General features: G+C 38.2%; 1 protein-coding gene across 1 annotated transcript in view; it reads left to right on the forward strand.

Moving 5' to 3' along the window:
* The window catches only part of PLPPR4 (phospholipid phosphatase related 4), a 30,806-nt gene extending 18,759 nt beyond the window's left edge, over positions 1-12,047 (forward strand). Inside the window, exons 4-7 of the mRNA XM_030953160.1 lie at positions 469-664; positions 3,817-3,874; positions 5,138-5,311; positions 7,271-12,047. Coding sequence (XP_030809020.1) covers positions 469-664; positions 3,817-3,874; positions 5,138-5,311; positions 7,271-8,608 — 1,766 coding nt within the window. The 3' untranslated portion in view covers positions 8,609-12,047. The remainder of the gene's footprint in view (positions 1-468; positions 665-3,816; positions 3,875-5,137; positions 5,312-7,270) is intronic.
* The last annotated feature ends 4,101 nt before the right edge of the window (positions 12,048-16,148 follow it).

Consider the following 16,148-nt stretch of genomic DNA (forward strand, 5'->3'; position numbering starts at 1 on the left):
TGGTAGCAAAAAGAGAACAGATCTTCAGAGCAATGATCTAATGAGCAGTTGTCCATACTCCTAAAAACCTGTCTTCCAGTGGGAAACTCCAAGGACTGGATAAGCACATATGCTTTCCTCAAATAGCTGGCTACTCTTTAGGCAATTCAGAAAAATTCTTTCCAAACTGAAGTAGCTCCAGTGTAGCGCTCTTTGATGAAAAGATGTTGGAGGACATCAGAACATTAAAATAAAATTTTAAGTATCAACAGGAAGAAAACAAGCATAAACTATCCTAATTTTTATATTAAAGAATTCAACTTTGCAATAAGCTTTTGTTCTGCATTTAAATTCTCTTATTCTGCATTTAAATTCCCTCAAGTCCAATAACAAAAGCCATCAGAGCTCTGTTGAATGTAGTTTGCACTATTAATCAACTTAATTAATGCATATAATATAATTAACTAGCTCTGTTGATTTCTTTCCTAGGTGTTCATGTATTTGGTCTTTGTGCAACTGCTCTTGTTACTGATATTATACAGCTATCAACAGGATATCAGGCCCCTTATTTCCTGACTGTTTGCAAGCCAAACTATACATCCTTAAATGTATCTTGCTCAGAGAATTCATATGTTGTGGAAGATATTTGCTCAGGAGCTGATCTCAATATTATCAACGCTGGAAGGTTGGTTCTATTCTTCATTGTGTACATTTTTAAGTATTCATTTTATTATTTTCTGTTCCAGTTTCAAGATTTTTTTTTCCTAGTTAAAGTCCAGATGAGTTAAATGTGAACGCATAAATGTCTTTTTAGTGGTGTTCAATTTTCTTCATAAAGGTATTTGTCTAGCAGTGGGCTTTGGAAGACCTTGTCAGGTTCCAAAGCACAGTCATTAGCAGCTGTTCTGCCCCCTCAGAGGAGGCAACTTCCTATAAATTTGTCACTATGTATAGCCTCTAGTGCTTTTGGAAGTGGTATAGGAACAGAGTAAGTTCTCTGTAACAGGCAGGGGAAGAAATCTCCCAAGTGTTTGGTATGAGACCTCTGTATAACATATATTACAGCTTGGGTGTTTGGGAGCTGTTGGATAAATTTGTTTTCTGTTTCTCTAATTATTTTTTTATATAAACAGCATTGAAAAAATATCTTTTTTAAAGAAAATACCACAATAGGACAAAGCTGTGTGTTCCCAAACCTATGTTTTCTTAAATGGTATTTCTAACTCTTTTTTTCTCTCTTTCTCAATAACCATTTGCGGATACTGGGATATTGCCAGTGAAGCCTGATGCTTGCAAGCAGTGTCTTGCAACTGCATGGTGTCCCAGGGAAATCAGGACATGATTACATAGGAGCAGGCAGAAAAATTTTCACAATTACATCTCATTCATTTCATTATCTCAAATATGATGTCTACTGCTTTGTATTGACTGCCTGTAGCCATTCCAAAATCACCAGTCACTCCTAAGTTTAAATACCATCACTTCTAAAAATCCAGTGAAATTAGTTGAAACATATTAAGACTAAGCAATCAGGTTTTGAGTGTTTCTGTTTCCCTAGAAAAACAACCATGTATTGATATCTCAAAGTTATTCCCATCATAGAGGATACATTTGGCTATCTCTAACATTCTGGCACCACCCACAACTTCTCCTTAATTCAATTTTATTGCATTTTTTCTTTATTATTTTGTTATTTCCTTATGCCAGTCTCAACTTTACCAGAGCAAGCAGCACTTGTTACCGGTTCTTCAGTAGCACTTGCTAATTCCTTCAGTCACCTATGTAGAAACTATGGTATAACTTCTACAGTACAGGAGGTTAATTTGACTTCAATAATTTCAGTTGGGAAGGAACTTGTTCTGAGTTTGCTAATGGCCTTCATTTTTGATATGTACTTCCCAGAAACTTTGGCTCCAGAAATTTGCCTCTGGACTGCTGTATGAAAAGCATAGAGAGCAGCACATAATTATCCAACTGATTACATCAAATAATTTTTCTGCAACATCCCAAAATATCCAATGGTTCCTTTTGTCCATCTTTTCCTCTATTATCTTCACAGGGCCTTTTCAATCACTTTTGTTCAGCTCTCTAGTGAGGTCTCTGTCCTCTGTCATCTCTGATGTTCTGACTCAGTGTGACTCTCTCTCTCAGCAGGACTCTCATTATTCCCCCACTACACATCCTCATGCATGAGCATTTAGAATGATACACTGTCATCCAAGTTCAGGACATGTTTTCTTTGAGACCTTTGTTCACCGTTTCAATACAGAGCCATACAAAAAGGCTACATATTTTTAGCTGGAGTTATTTTCATTTGAGATTAAAAGATAACAAATAGAGGAACAAAAGCAGTGACACCATTAGAGAGTACTGAGAGTGCATTTAGTCTGTTTGCCCTGAAAGCATGTGAATAGAAAAGAGAATAAAGAGAAAACTAACTGTGCCATTGTGACACACCTTATATACTATTAAAATGCCATCAAATTAAGGTTAAGTGCTAGAAAAGTTCATAGGACTCAAACATACACATTAGCTCCACAGAGACGCTAAATAGATTGTTATTTCATTAAAGTCTGCAAAGGTGAAGGAGTTGATTAGCTATTATAAACATTTACCTTATTTTTTTTTCATGTCTTTATTCCCTGGTCCTCAAACCTGAGCTTGTTCTGCAGGAATACTATTTATGAAAGATTTGTTCAGGGAGGTTAAAAATAAAATAAGATGAAGAAGAATTTAGGTCTGTTTTTAGAAATGCAAAAGGAGCCATGCAGATTTCATCTTGGCCGGAGTCATGAACCTGCTGGAGCCATAGGCTCAAATTCAGGTCAGCAGAGTGGCATTCACACTGAACTACATGCACATTTTTAACTGCCAGTTAATGACACAGAACAGACAAGGCAAAATGCATAGGAAAGAAATTTAGAAAGCAGACTGCTGCTTTGCAGAACAATTGTCTGTCTGAAGTTAAAGAACTGTGTTTCAGTCTCTGCTATTTTAAACTAGCTCACTCAGGTGTTGCTAGGAAATTGACTGTACTGGAGCCCAGTTAGGGTGGCAAGACCCCATGTGAGATGCCAAATTATAGTTGAAGTATTTATCCCAAGCTGAGCTTTCTCAGGTGAAAGTTGCTGTCGTGACTGCAAGGTAGACATGCTCTTCTTCACCAAGACATGCAGCATGTTACATTACACATCTATGCCATTGTAAAGAGAGAAATCCTCACGGTATCTGACTCAGTCCTAGAACTCAGAGGTCATAGACTTTTTTTAGGGCTTCTGTGATCTAGATGTCCCCTGCAGAATAGGAATTACTGAATTCAAACCCAGCTTTTTTCTCTCTATTATGTAAAAACCTCCTTCGCATTCACATCACTTTTCTTTAGTTATTTTTAGAGAATTGAAATGTCCAGTCCACATCATTCAAGTCTCCAGGTTTTCAATGGGAGCAGAAGGCCCTCAGCAATATCAAGAGCAGACCTGATACTGCCTACTGTCTCAGAGTTTGGACATGTTTTCATTTATTCTCTTTCTCTAGCCATCAAGAAGGGGCCCAGTAATTCTTAAAATACCCTTCCTATGTTGTGGTGCTCCATTAGATTCTGTCATGATGTAAAGTGCTGATTTTTGTTTTTTAATTAGCCTATATACATAGCAAATAAAGATGTAGTTTGCCTCTCTCTGAGAAAAAATGTCACCCAATGACATTTGGGTGTTACCAATAGATCACATCTTGCTTAGGAAGTATAAGATGGCTGTACCACCAAGTGGTTTTTTTCAATGAGCGCTAGCACTGTGCATTTGAACTGAGAAGTATAATTTGAGTGTCCTTCCTTGGCAGAAAGTCATTCCCTTCTCAACATGCCACCCTGGCAGCCTTTGCAGCAGTGTACATTTCGGTGAGTAACCAACTCTGTTCAGTTTCCTTTATACAAGACAAAAGTCAGAAAGTAATTTACTGTATATTGTAAAATTATGTGTTGCCTGGATATCTTAGATAGGTGGATGGATGTTTTTATCCTACTAATCTGAAAGCAAAATAAAACTACTAATAAAGCTGGTTTTATTGTAGGTATTAAAGAATAAGGAAAAGATTCAACTGCTTCATATTCTTTTCTAAGAAGCAAACAAAAGTGTTATGTTAAAGCATGTTTGATGCCTCATATTATTCTCATATAAAATGCAGTGTTTATCTGTCTCACAGAGTGATATTTTAACTTACCAGTCAAATTAGCTGTTATGTATGCTGCCTTTTCTTTGTTGCTGTCTTCACTTGATTTGCTGCTTTTCAACTTGAGGCATTAAGGGCCATACGTTGATGTGATGTAGTTTGATTTCACCTCCAGAGATTTGCAGCATGGATGAAATGGCACAATCACTCCCAGAGGCCTTCAAGGTGTTACTGCAAAGAAAGTGAATAAAACCCATCAGTCACTAGCAGAGAATTGTGGGACATGCTGCGCAATCACAGATGATTTTGCACTTCTGAGCAGTAACATTTCTTCAGTATGGCCCACAATGTCTGTACTATAGACAATTTACTTGAAGTTTAAAAAGTAATTCCATCACTTGTGGTGTAAAAGTCAGAGGAAAACAACAGTAACGACCAGTTAATGACATTAGGTAATAGTATTGTGCATGTACTGGGAGCTTGTCAGTATTTATTCTGCCCAGAGAAAGGCCAGAATTTGGAATAACACTGATGAACCACCTCCACTTAATTTTTGTAACCTCCCTGATATTATGGCCCTCACTTGAGAAATGGCTCTCTAAAGCATCTGGTGGCAGCTTTTGTTGGAACAGGTTACTGCATTCATCTGGCATGACATCTGGCTTCTGTATTTCACAAGTGGTGGCTCCTTAGTCACATTTATAGAACATTTAGGTGCTGATTGGGAACAGTACTGAGGCATAAAATACTTATCCTAATTGATGTCAATTAGCAACACTGCCTATGTTTCTGGAAATCTATTCCTTGTGATTTCAGATCTTTCTACAGAAAGTGAGCAAATTTTAACAGGGTTGTAAAGTAAAATTAAATTGATTACTTGTAATATTACTGTGTACTAGTGATCTGTATATAAAAGAAACACTGAACATTAGAATCCTCTTAGGTATATTTAAGTTTCTTCAACTGCTTCTTTATTTCTTTCTTTTTCAAGATGTACTTCAATTCTACATTAACAGACTCCTCAAAACTTCTTAAACCACTCTTGGTCTTTGCCTTTATCATCTGTGGAATTATATGTGGTCTGACTCGTATCACCCAGTATAAGAATCATCCAGTTGATGTTTACTGTGGCTTTCTCATAGGAGGAGGAATTGCTCTCTATCTGGTAAATATAATAGTCATGGTTAAGTTTAAAAAAATTAAACTTATAAGCCTGGAATAGGAGTACTGGCTATTTTTATGAAAACTTACCATCATGCTCACATGCCATAAGTATAAATAAAGTCAATATGTGTTGAAAATGATGAATTAGGGATAATGAATTTAAAAGCAAACAGGAAAAAGCAAACAAGTATTTCAATGTAAAGTTCCATAACAGCGCATAAAGCGGAATATAATAATCTGGCATTGTATACAGAAATGGTTCTAACTTTATGTGCTTTATTAAATACTTAAAAATACTCATCTCTTCTAATCCACACTTAAAAGCATAACACAAGAAAAATATTTGATTAATTGGTATTTGTTGCTGACCTGAATTGATATTGACAATGTCTGCTTTATGATCTCAAAAAATTATTGAATTAGTATGAGCAACTCATTTGAGTGAATTGCTGAATCTGCAGGAAATTAAAGGCAATATTATACACTTGTCATTCTTTGGAGTTCTCAGGGAAACCGTGCAGAGGAAAAAGGATGGTCAAATCGGGTTATTCCTATGCTTTTCCTTTGTATTGTGTCAAAAGAGATGGAGCACTTGGAAGGGTCCTATAAGGAAGCATGTAGGTCATACCTGTCAGTAGGAAGCTCATCAAGCACTTGCTTTTGCTTGCTGCTCTCAGTATGTCTCCAGCAGGAATGTGCTGCCCTGGCTGCTTAAGAGAGCAACACAGGTGCCTGGGAGCAATCAGAGCTTCTGCTGACACCACTGCTTGAGTGTAGGCAGGTGAACAGAAGAGGCTTAACAGGCAGTGGGATGGTTTTAGCCCCAAGAAGTCAATGATGAATTCTACTATAATACTAAAATAAGTTCATTTCCTGACCCCTTTTTCCTGTGATAACATAAGCTGACATACCTGCAGATGGTCTGCAAAGGTGACCAGGGAAAAATGGCTTTCACAGACGCAGAAGAAACAGCAGTCAGAATAATAACAGAAACCCTATGAGCTACTAAAGTCAGCCTCTATGATTGCACTGTGAGCAGAAAGGCACTCTGTTGAGAATATTATTTCAAATGATTCTCTGTTGTAGATCTACCTAAATGGCGCTGCTGTCCCCAGGTTTGAAATATACAAACAAGTATACTTTTGTTGTGTGAGATCATACAGCAGAGAGTATGTTTTCCTGTACACCCACTGCTCAGTAAATCTGCCCTCAAAACTACACACCAATAGGAGGATGGGGAGGAGAAATGTGAAACTACAAATAAATCTGAAAGGAGTATAAAGAATGAGTAACTCAAGTGATTGAGTCAGATATTTGACCCTCTCACAGAATACCCTCAGTGGAGTCTTTTTAAAATGACAGCACTTTACAGTGAGTCTACTCATTAGGAAAATGTTTTAGAAGTAAATCTTATTAAAGTTCTGCACAGCTTGGAAAGCAATTGATTTAAAGTTGATAAATTTTTCTGTGATGTAGATATTATATTACATGCTTATTGTGCAGTAAAAAGAATCTGCAGATGGCAGAGAACAACCCAAGCTGTAACAAGATTCAGTAAATCAGGGTAAACAGTAGTATAGTTGTAAAATAGCTTTGCCTAAGAGACTGCAAACATCTATTTTACTATTTTTCTAACACAACATTATTTCTGTATCTGTTGCTTGATAAAAAGAAGGCGGCTCATGGAGGCTAAATCCTTATGTCAACTATTTATTGCCATGAATAATATGCCCTAGTGAGACTACTTCACATGTACCTAGAGGTACCAGATTGAGGTCAGAGTCTGGGCTAAGGCTATACTAGTGAGGAAATAAACTAGTATGCTTACTTGCATACCTGTCAGTTTAGCTGCAGTAATTATGTCACTGAATTCTTTGCAAAAGAATGCAATTACAGTAACTTAAAATGTGTCCTTTTTAACTTTCTTAACCGGCTGTTGATGCTTCTGTCCAAATATCAGGGCATCTATGCTGTGGGGAACTTCTTACCAAGTGACGAGAATGTGTTTCACCCAAATTTTCACAGAGAACCTCTAAGGTCATTGACAGACCTCAGTCAAGATGCCAACAGAATCCTGCCAGGTAAAAATGGCAGCGGCAGCGATGGCATTGTCTCTCACCGTACAGAAAGTATCCTGAATAGAAACCACAGAGATTCAGGCTCTCTGACCAATCTCAAGAGAGCAAATGCTGATGTAGAAATAATAACACCACGAAGCCCAATGGGAAAGGAAAACATGGTTACTTTCAGCAACACTTTGCCAAGAGTCAACACACCATCCTTGGAAGATCCAGCAAGACGCAATGCAACAATACACGCGTCAATGGATTCTGCCCGTTCCAAACAGCTGCTGTCCCAGTGGAAGAACAAGAATGAAAGTCGAAAGTTGTCCCTGCAAGTGATAGAGACTGAATCTGGCCAGTCACCACCAAGGGCTATCGAAATGAGGTCAAGCTCAGAACCCTCCAGAGTGGGTGTAAATGGTGATCATCATGGCCCAACTAGCCAGTACCTGAAAATCCAACCTGGCAATGTTCCAGGTTGTAACAACTCAGGTCTTACTGGCGGGCCAAGGGTCTCTATTCAGTCCCGTCCTGGCTCATCCCAGCTAGTACACATTCCTGAAGAGACTCAGGAGAACGTGAACACATCGCCCAAAACTAGTTCAGCTAGAGCTAAATGGCTGAAAGCTGCTGAGAAGAGTGTTGCATGCAGGAGCAATAGCCAGCCAAGAATCATGCAAGTAATAGCCATGTCTAAGCAACAAGGAGTGCTTCAGGGCAGTCCAAAGAGTTCAGAGGGAAGCACAGTGACCTGTACAGGAGCCATCAGATACAAAACCTTGACAGACCACGAGCCAAGTAGCATTGTTAGAGTTGAGGCCCATCCAGAAAATAACAGACCTGTAATTCAGATGCCATCAGAAGGTGAAGGAAGTGGGTCTTGGAAATGGAAAGGTCCTGAAAAAGTCACTCTTCGTCAAACATATGAGCTAAATGATCTTAACAGAGACTCTGAGAGCTGTGACTCCTTAAAAGACAGTTATGGGTCAGGTGACAGGAAAAGAAGCAACATAGATAATACTGAGCATCACCATCATGGAATCACTACGATAAGAGTCACTCCAGTGGAGGGAAGTGAGATTGGCTCAGAGACTCTGTCCATTTCTTCTAGCCGGGACTCAACACTTCGAAGAAAAGGTAACATCATTTTAATCCCTGAGAGAGGGAGCAGTCCAGAGAACACCAGAAACATCTTCTATAAAGGCACATCCCCCACACGAGCGTACAAGGACTGAGAGGAGACATATCAGCTGGTCCATGCCACCACAAAGGAAACATGTCTTGACACAGGTTCTGCTCCCTTTATTTTGAGCTGACATTTACCTTTATGTGCCAAATTATTGACCAGCAGCCCTGCATTGCTGATGTGCAATGGGCATGAGCCTGTGAAAAGCATGTGGTGAGGGGAAAAGCACAATGCCAGAACTAATGTGAAACATTTTCATGCGACTTGTTTCTTCAGATTCACAACATTTATCTGAGGGTGATGATGTCAATTAAAAGAATGGTCTTGAACACAGACACTGTATTTCCTGAATGTGCCAACTTTTTATTTTATATTTGTGTCCAAAATTGACTGACTTTTTCACAGCAAAGGCTGTATCAGTGGTATATATTCACCTTTGCAGAATTTGCACCAAATCTTTAATACAGGATGGTGCTGATGATAACTTTACATGTTTTGAAAAATTGCATAATTATTAGACTCTGCAAACATGACATATTGATGTGCAGTTACTTTACCAGTAATATTGCTAATACTATGATGATGCTGGCTGCATTCATTTAGCGTAGGAAATATTTACAGCTTTGTTATAGTGGATCTGTCACATTCAAAGATTGCAAAGGTTTTGTGTAGTTCTTTAAGATGTCTACTGCAACAAAAATGTGTGGGTGACATTCCATTAGAATGGAATGACTATCTATTTTGAATAGTTTTGCTGCTACTGCTCAACTTTTGTTTAAGAACAGGTGCTACTAATGAAGAGGCTGCTTCTTAGTGGGCTAACTCATAGAATTGTTCTAAATTACATTTTTAAGGGGTCTTATCAAGTACTACAAGTGATTGAGATTTTACATTTTTAGACTTCTTATTCTGTCCTTCAGCACCCTTCCATTTTTCTATTAGTTTTTAAACAAATAACGCAGGACACCAATAAGTGTAAGATGTGCAAATGTGAAAGGTGAGCCATGAGTAAATAGAAATAGATGGCAACTTTCCTGACCAGCTTCCAACGAGACAGGAATTAATATCATAGCTCACACTTAGAAGCAGTCATCCACCTCACTTGCTTAGTATGCCACAAGAACAATCACAGGTTTCACCCCAATCACCATCACACAGGGGATTTGTGCTTCGCTTTAAGGATTGGAATGCCTTGGTATTCCAGAATCACTGAACAAGTGTTGCATTGTGCCACTACTACAGTTCACCTCCCTTGAGACACCCTCCAGAGCCTTCTTAAGCATGATATTTTTCCCACCACTGCCACTTAAGACTATAAAAGGTCTTGGCACCCGAGAAAACATGAATTATTTTAGTAAACTGAGCTTTGGATATAAAGAAAAAACTTGCCTGCTAAAAATCTCCATTGCCAAAAAGTATTGAAAGGATAAGCTCTGAAGGGAATAAGCATAGCATGTCCTAGAATGGGCCTGCTACAAGAAATGCCTCATTTCATTTGGCTCTGACTTAAACCCTGAAGGAAGCCAGGGGCAGTGCTGCTCACCCACTGCAGCTCTTAATTTTCTCCTATTTCTACCTGAAAGAGAGCTACTCTCAGACATCTGGCAGCTCCCCTGCTAGCAGGGGAAGGGAATGGCTTAGCAGTCCTCTCACTGAATAAGAAGATCAGGTCTGTTCTCAGGCTTCTTGAGAGAAGTGTTTTGGTCTAAGTCCTCTTCTCATTTAGGGCATCAGAGAACCAGATAACATTCTCTATAGTCCGAACCTGTCTACAGACCCTACCCCACAGAACTCTAAGGAAAAGCCCATCCTACCCCAGGCAAGTAGAAGGTAGAAAGAAGAATCTTCCTGTTCAAGAAGATAAACAGCACAACACAAATATAGACCAAAAAAACCCCAACAACATAAAACCAAACAACAAAACAAAAACCCAAAAAAAAGACCTCCAAACCAAAACAAAATCCCAAACCCAACCCCAAACCTAAGTAATTTCACAAGTATGGTGGTGGGAGGATGGTGTTTGTGAGTCAATGGAAAGCTTTACATGTACTTCCCAGTTTTACAGGTGCTCCAGGCTTAGCTGAATGCTTGCTGTCAAGCCAACGGTGCCAAGCTATGCTTCCCTCACCTGCCCATCACCCAGTGCTGTGGAAGAGTGTCAGTCCTTAAGGAAATCACCACACTCTTTCTGTTATTGATACGAGATGACCCCATCACACTTAGGATGATTGGGAGAAAGTATTCTGCAGGTTGCATGTAAGAAGCTACCCAGTAGGGTTGCAGCATATTGTGTATATTACAGGCACTGTATGTTGAAGACACACTTTAAGGCACGTCAGCTGGGAAAAATAATCATAGATACCAGGAGAAAAAGAAAAAAATGTAATTTTTTTAGAAATAAGTTCTCAGATGCTAGCATTTACAAGACAGGATTTTTTTTTTCTTTTCAAGAGGATGTATCTTTAGTCCTTGGTATTTAATATGAAATTTTGTACAAGATTCCTAGGAATTAAAAACACTTGGACTGTCATGGACAAAACCCTCTGGCTTTAGTTTAGTCTAGGTACAGGGTAAAGGAGGTAGGATTTAGCTTTAAAGGAATGGGTGAGACACAAACACTGTTGGCCTATGAGTGCAGGGAAATAAGATGCAATCATTTGTTAGTTTGTAAGTGCAGGGGAAAAGAACGTAAGTAGATGAACCTGGAAATAAAGGAAAATTGAAATGGAGAATAATGGCAATAAAGCAAAGATTAGAAAACGTTCCCTCTGGCAATTTAGCTGTTTTGGCAACAGCAGGATTCCTGGTGGGAGTGTTTGTTCTTTATTCCTTGGTTTTAGTCAGATATATATTGGCATATATGTTGCTTTTATTACACTAAAACTTGCTGCACTATTTCAAGTGCAGTGTGATATTTTCCTAAAGTTTCCTATTTCTTAAGAAAAGATTTTAAAGCTCTTGTGTAATCATTGAAATTATGTTCTATACATAAATATTGATATATTCTTTTTTACTCAAAGTGCCAAAGGCTACTGTTTTTAATAATGGCTTATCAAATTATATTACGTTAGAGAGCAGAAATGTAATAATATATACATTGGAACTCAGACCTCTGCATGTATATTTGATAAGGAGCCTTTTGTAAAATTACTCTTTGTTTACATTCCACTGGTACCTTAATTTAAAATTAATCAAATAAATTGACAGGTGACATCTTCTTAGTGTTCTGATTTTCTTACTTGCTAACAGGCACGTTTTCTTTGTTAGGCTGTGCTTTACTGAGAAAAGAAAATACTTAAAAATGAAATATGTTTTTAAATGAGAATTCTCTATATAAAGTATTGTGTTTAATAAAATGTTATGCCATGTTTTCAAATGGAAAATAATTTGTAAATTGCTATAAATGTATTTTGTTAAATAAGTACAGATCAATGCTACTGTGTGAGTTTATTGTGCTAACATCATGAAATAAAGATAAAATTCCTCATTGATGTTTGTTTATCTCTGTGGTCAGGCAGAGTCTCACTCCCCCCAAATTAATTAATTTACTTTTCGTTAGGTATCTCATGATGTGTAAAAGTGGTCATCAGTGAGAAACCTTGAGACCTTGCACAGTGGTAAGAATTTATAGGGAACAGTGTCCAGACAAACTTTTCTCTAACTTAAAAACATTTTACAGAAAAAACTCCAGGTGGATTGGGATCTTCAAGCCATGTGAGGATGTGCCTGCTCAATCATTCTGCAGCCCCTGCTGCATTGCTAAGCCCCTAATGCCCCTAAGCCACTTCGCTAGTGTTGGGTAGAGCTGTCAGACGTGGTGAGGCCAGCCTTGGATTTGTGAATGAGAACAAGGCAGATGTCAGAGACAAACCTGAAGAGGACAGGCTCTCCTCAGGGGAAGAAGTTAGGATGCAGGAGCCAGCAGGTGTCATACACCCTTCGCCTGGCAACAGTGAAACACCTTAGATGTAACAGCGCACTCTGACAAGCAGTCTTACCTTGAAGGCACACAGGTGGCATGGTAAGCAAACAGCAAAGACTGTCTCCAAGCCTGTCTTGAGACACCCTGAAACAGCAACAGCAGGGCCCAGGTGCCTGGGGCCTGAGACATGCACTGACATTGCCAATGGCCTAATTAAGGACCACAGGGAGTAGCATGCAATGCATGGCAGCGCAGCAAATGGACTCTGAGAAGCTTTCCCAAGCACGTCTGGGCCTTTGTGCAAGTTGAAGATGCTATACAAAAGTGAAGAGTAAGCAGCACTGAAAGAATAAAATCATACTTTTAAAATTTGCATGTGATTTTTATCAAGCAGTGTAGGCAGCTAATTAGTACAATCAGTGCTTTCTTAATTCCTCTTCAGTTATTCATCAAATAAATGAAGACTGGGTCACTGCAACAGAATTAATTTCCTGCATATTAAGATACAAAATGTGCCCAGTTTGCAAAGCCCTGAGCTCTTGTCATTGAGAAGAGTGAGGAATCAAAGGAACTGGTGACAGTATATCTTAACCTGTGAAGTGATACAGAAACTACATGGATAATTTATGATATTCAAGATCAAAATTTTTGAAGATTACAACAAGAGTAGCTTATCTAGCACTGGACATACAGCTAACACAACCAAAATACTTCAGAACCTCTGAAGGAGCATATTACCAGTGAAGCTTACTGAGTGGAGTTGCAGCAAGACTGGTGAGTTGGACAGTATCAGTTGTATGCCATTAAGCCATGTTAGACTGCATAAACAGTCTATTGTTATAAAAGAAAACGTGTAGAGAGACACAGCAAGAGATCTATTGCCATAGAAACAGAAGTAGCTGCTAGATGTGCTGCATCATTGCTACACTGAGGAAAAACCATGGATCAGCAGTATATCACAGACTGCATCTAACTTGCTTTGTTCCATCAGAATTTAGAACCTGAAATAGATAAATGATGATCAGTTATTTTTTATAACATAATGTAGCTGCACAGGCTTAGCATAGTTTCTATCAGGACTTAATAACTAGTGGAAAAATAGAGATGAAAAACTAAAAAATTAAAGAATAAATATCATTCAGAATCTTTAATGTGATGTTCATAGTGCTTTGCATTCTTAGAAAAATGAAAAAATCTATAGTGCCTGATCGTTCATTTCTTATCCAGACATTGCTGCTACAGCAGTTAAAGAGTGCTTTACTTTTGCAGTGTTTGTTCCTATTTGATAACAAATGAACATGGAATTCCATATTCCTAATCCATCCCTCTGTTCCAGTTGATGATACTTTCTTTTTCATAAGGAATCCAAGTGCCAGAACCATCCACTACAAGAGTGCCCATTCCATCTTCTATTACATCCAGTCTTGCTCCAGCCTTGTAGAGACTTAACCAGCCTGTTTGATTCCACGTAAAGCAGTTGCACCGTAGATGAATGAGCATTTTTAACAAATAAAAATAAACTGATGTCTAAATCACTGCAGAAACAGGATTTTAAAGTTCACTTTTAGAAAAAATTTTAATGACAAGAGCTGAAATGTATTTCTCTGTAGTCAGTATCTCATTATTCATAATTCTCTAGAAAAATGAAAATGTACTTTTGCTTTTAAATTATGGCAACATGGAGCTTTGGATTATCCAGACAGAGTTTAGCACTGATATACAGCTGATAAATTGAATTCTGAGTCCACCTGATTCTCACTTCTTAAAAGATTGGGCTACATAAAACAAAGTAGTCATATAATAAATTACAGGCAGAGATGTAATATCTGTTATGTGTATTACATTTAGGGCACAAGGATGACATTTGGTAGATGTCATAATCTCCTGCAACTGTATTAATCTTTACTGAGTGCTGCCAGTTCCTAGTTGAATGCTGATGTTATCATTTAAATAGGAAAAAAAATTGTATGTTGGAAATTTATTCAGATTTTCTCTCTTCTGTGAGACAAAAATAAAGTGCTCCATTTAAATGCACTCCTACATGGTTTTCACTGCATAATGGTACTCTGTGGCAGCAGCTTGCACAGTAATGCTGCTTTCTACTAAAAAGTATGAATTGACCTTATGCAAACTGCAGTAATTGTTTCGTGCATTAATGAATACAGCCTTCATTTTTCCAGAAGAGGAAATTCAATTGAATTGAGGTGCTATGAATCCTGAAATTCAGATATTTGCAATATTACGTATCTCTGGTGCCAATACCATAGAGCAACCTATGAAAGCAGAAGCTTCTGGATATGAACATCACAGATCTCTCACTTAAGCATTAAAGTGCTGAGAGTGCTTTATGTCTTTTTAGCATATACTTTCCAAATATGTATTTTTAGAAGTTTCACTGAGCATCCAGTTGATTATATTGTCTCTTTACTAAACACAAAGTCCAAATCCTATGTCCTCTACTACCAAGTGCCTGAAAGGAATCTTAAGAAAAAAACCCTTTCATTCAGGTTGGCCTTCTTTTAACTCCTTGAGAGTGCTTTGTATGTATCAAAGTAATGAGTGCTTACTAAGAAGATGAGACAAAAGGACAGAAGATTTGCATATTGTATGCTATTTCTTTTTAAACTGGGATGTACATCACCTTAAAAAGAAATTAAAACCTAGTGGTTCTTGGGATAGTGAAGAATCAGTTACAATAAACAAGATCCTTTAGTGTTGCCATCTTACTGCAAGGGTTCCATACATTCTCAGTGATTTCTTATGTGCAGCTCCTCACTGCACTAACTCCTTCTGAGCACAACCAACAAACTCCAACTCTCCCCTCACCCAGCTAACCCACTCTTTTGTAGCACTCATCTTCTTATTGGACACAACTGTGGCCTGTTAAGGGCAGGCCTGTTCCTACTCTTTGGTGATCAGTACAGCTGCAACTCCTCAGCTGTGAGATTTCCTTCTGCACTATCTTTATTTTCTTACGTGTCCCTCCACACTTTAGCTGTCGTAGTGAATGTTAAAAAATTCTGGAACTCTGTGTGTTACCTACCCTAATCACTCAGCCTTTTCAGCATCTGAAGTCCAATGGAACTAAATCAATCTTGAGGAAATGTAAACTGTCAAGATTAAATAACCTTGTATGTTTTAAAACTAGCAGGAAATCTTCTAGCTGTTGCTACAACTTACAGCTCTGCCCAGATAAGCAATCATAATGTCAAAATATGGCCTACACATGGACACATTGATAGGCAGATTAAATTAATTTCTAAACAATTTTTAAAAATAGAAAGAAATATTCCCTTGAAATTGCCAGAATTACTTGATAACTGCCCGTAATGAACCCATTGGACTATCCTTAGTATGATTGTGTAGAATTCTTATTGTATAATGTGGATTCAAATGGGCTGAGTGCAGCCCTGCCTGTCCTTGGTCCAGCATAAGTAGTGTGGGTGAGGCTTTGGGTTTTGAAAATTGTCAGCAGTAAGAGGCTGGGAAATGATAAAGCTGGAGGAGCAGTAGCAGCAGGGTCAGTGATTCACCAGCATGGACAAGAATATAGACAGAATATGAACAAGAGGGGAAGACAATGAGTTATGGTACTGTGTGTGCTTCCAATTCCACACCATCACACTTCGCTTTCAAAACAGGAATGTCTTCCAAAACAGATCAAATA

The sequence above is a fragment of the Camarhynchus parvulus genome, chromosome 8 (genome assembly GCF_901933205.1).
Source record: "Camarhynchus parvulus chromosome 8, STF_HiC, whole genome shotgun sequence".
NCBI lineage: Eukaryota > Metazoa > Chordata > Aves > Passeriformes > Thraupidae > Camarhynchus > Camarhynchus parvulus.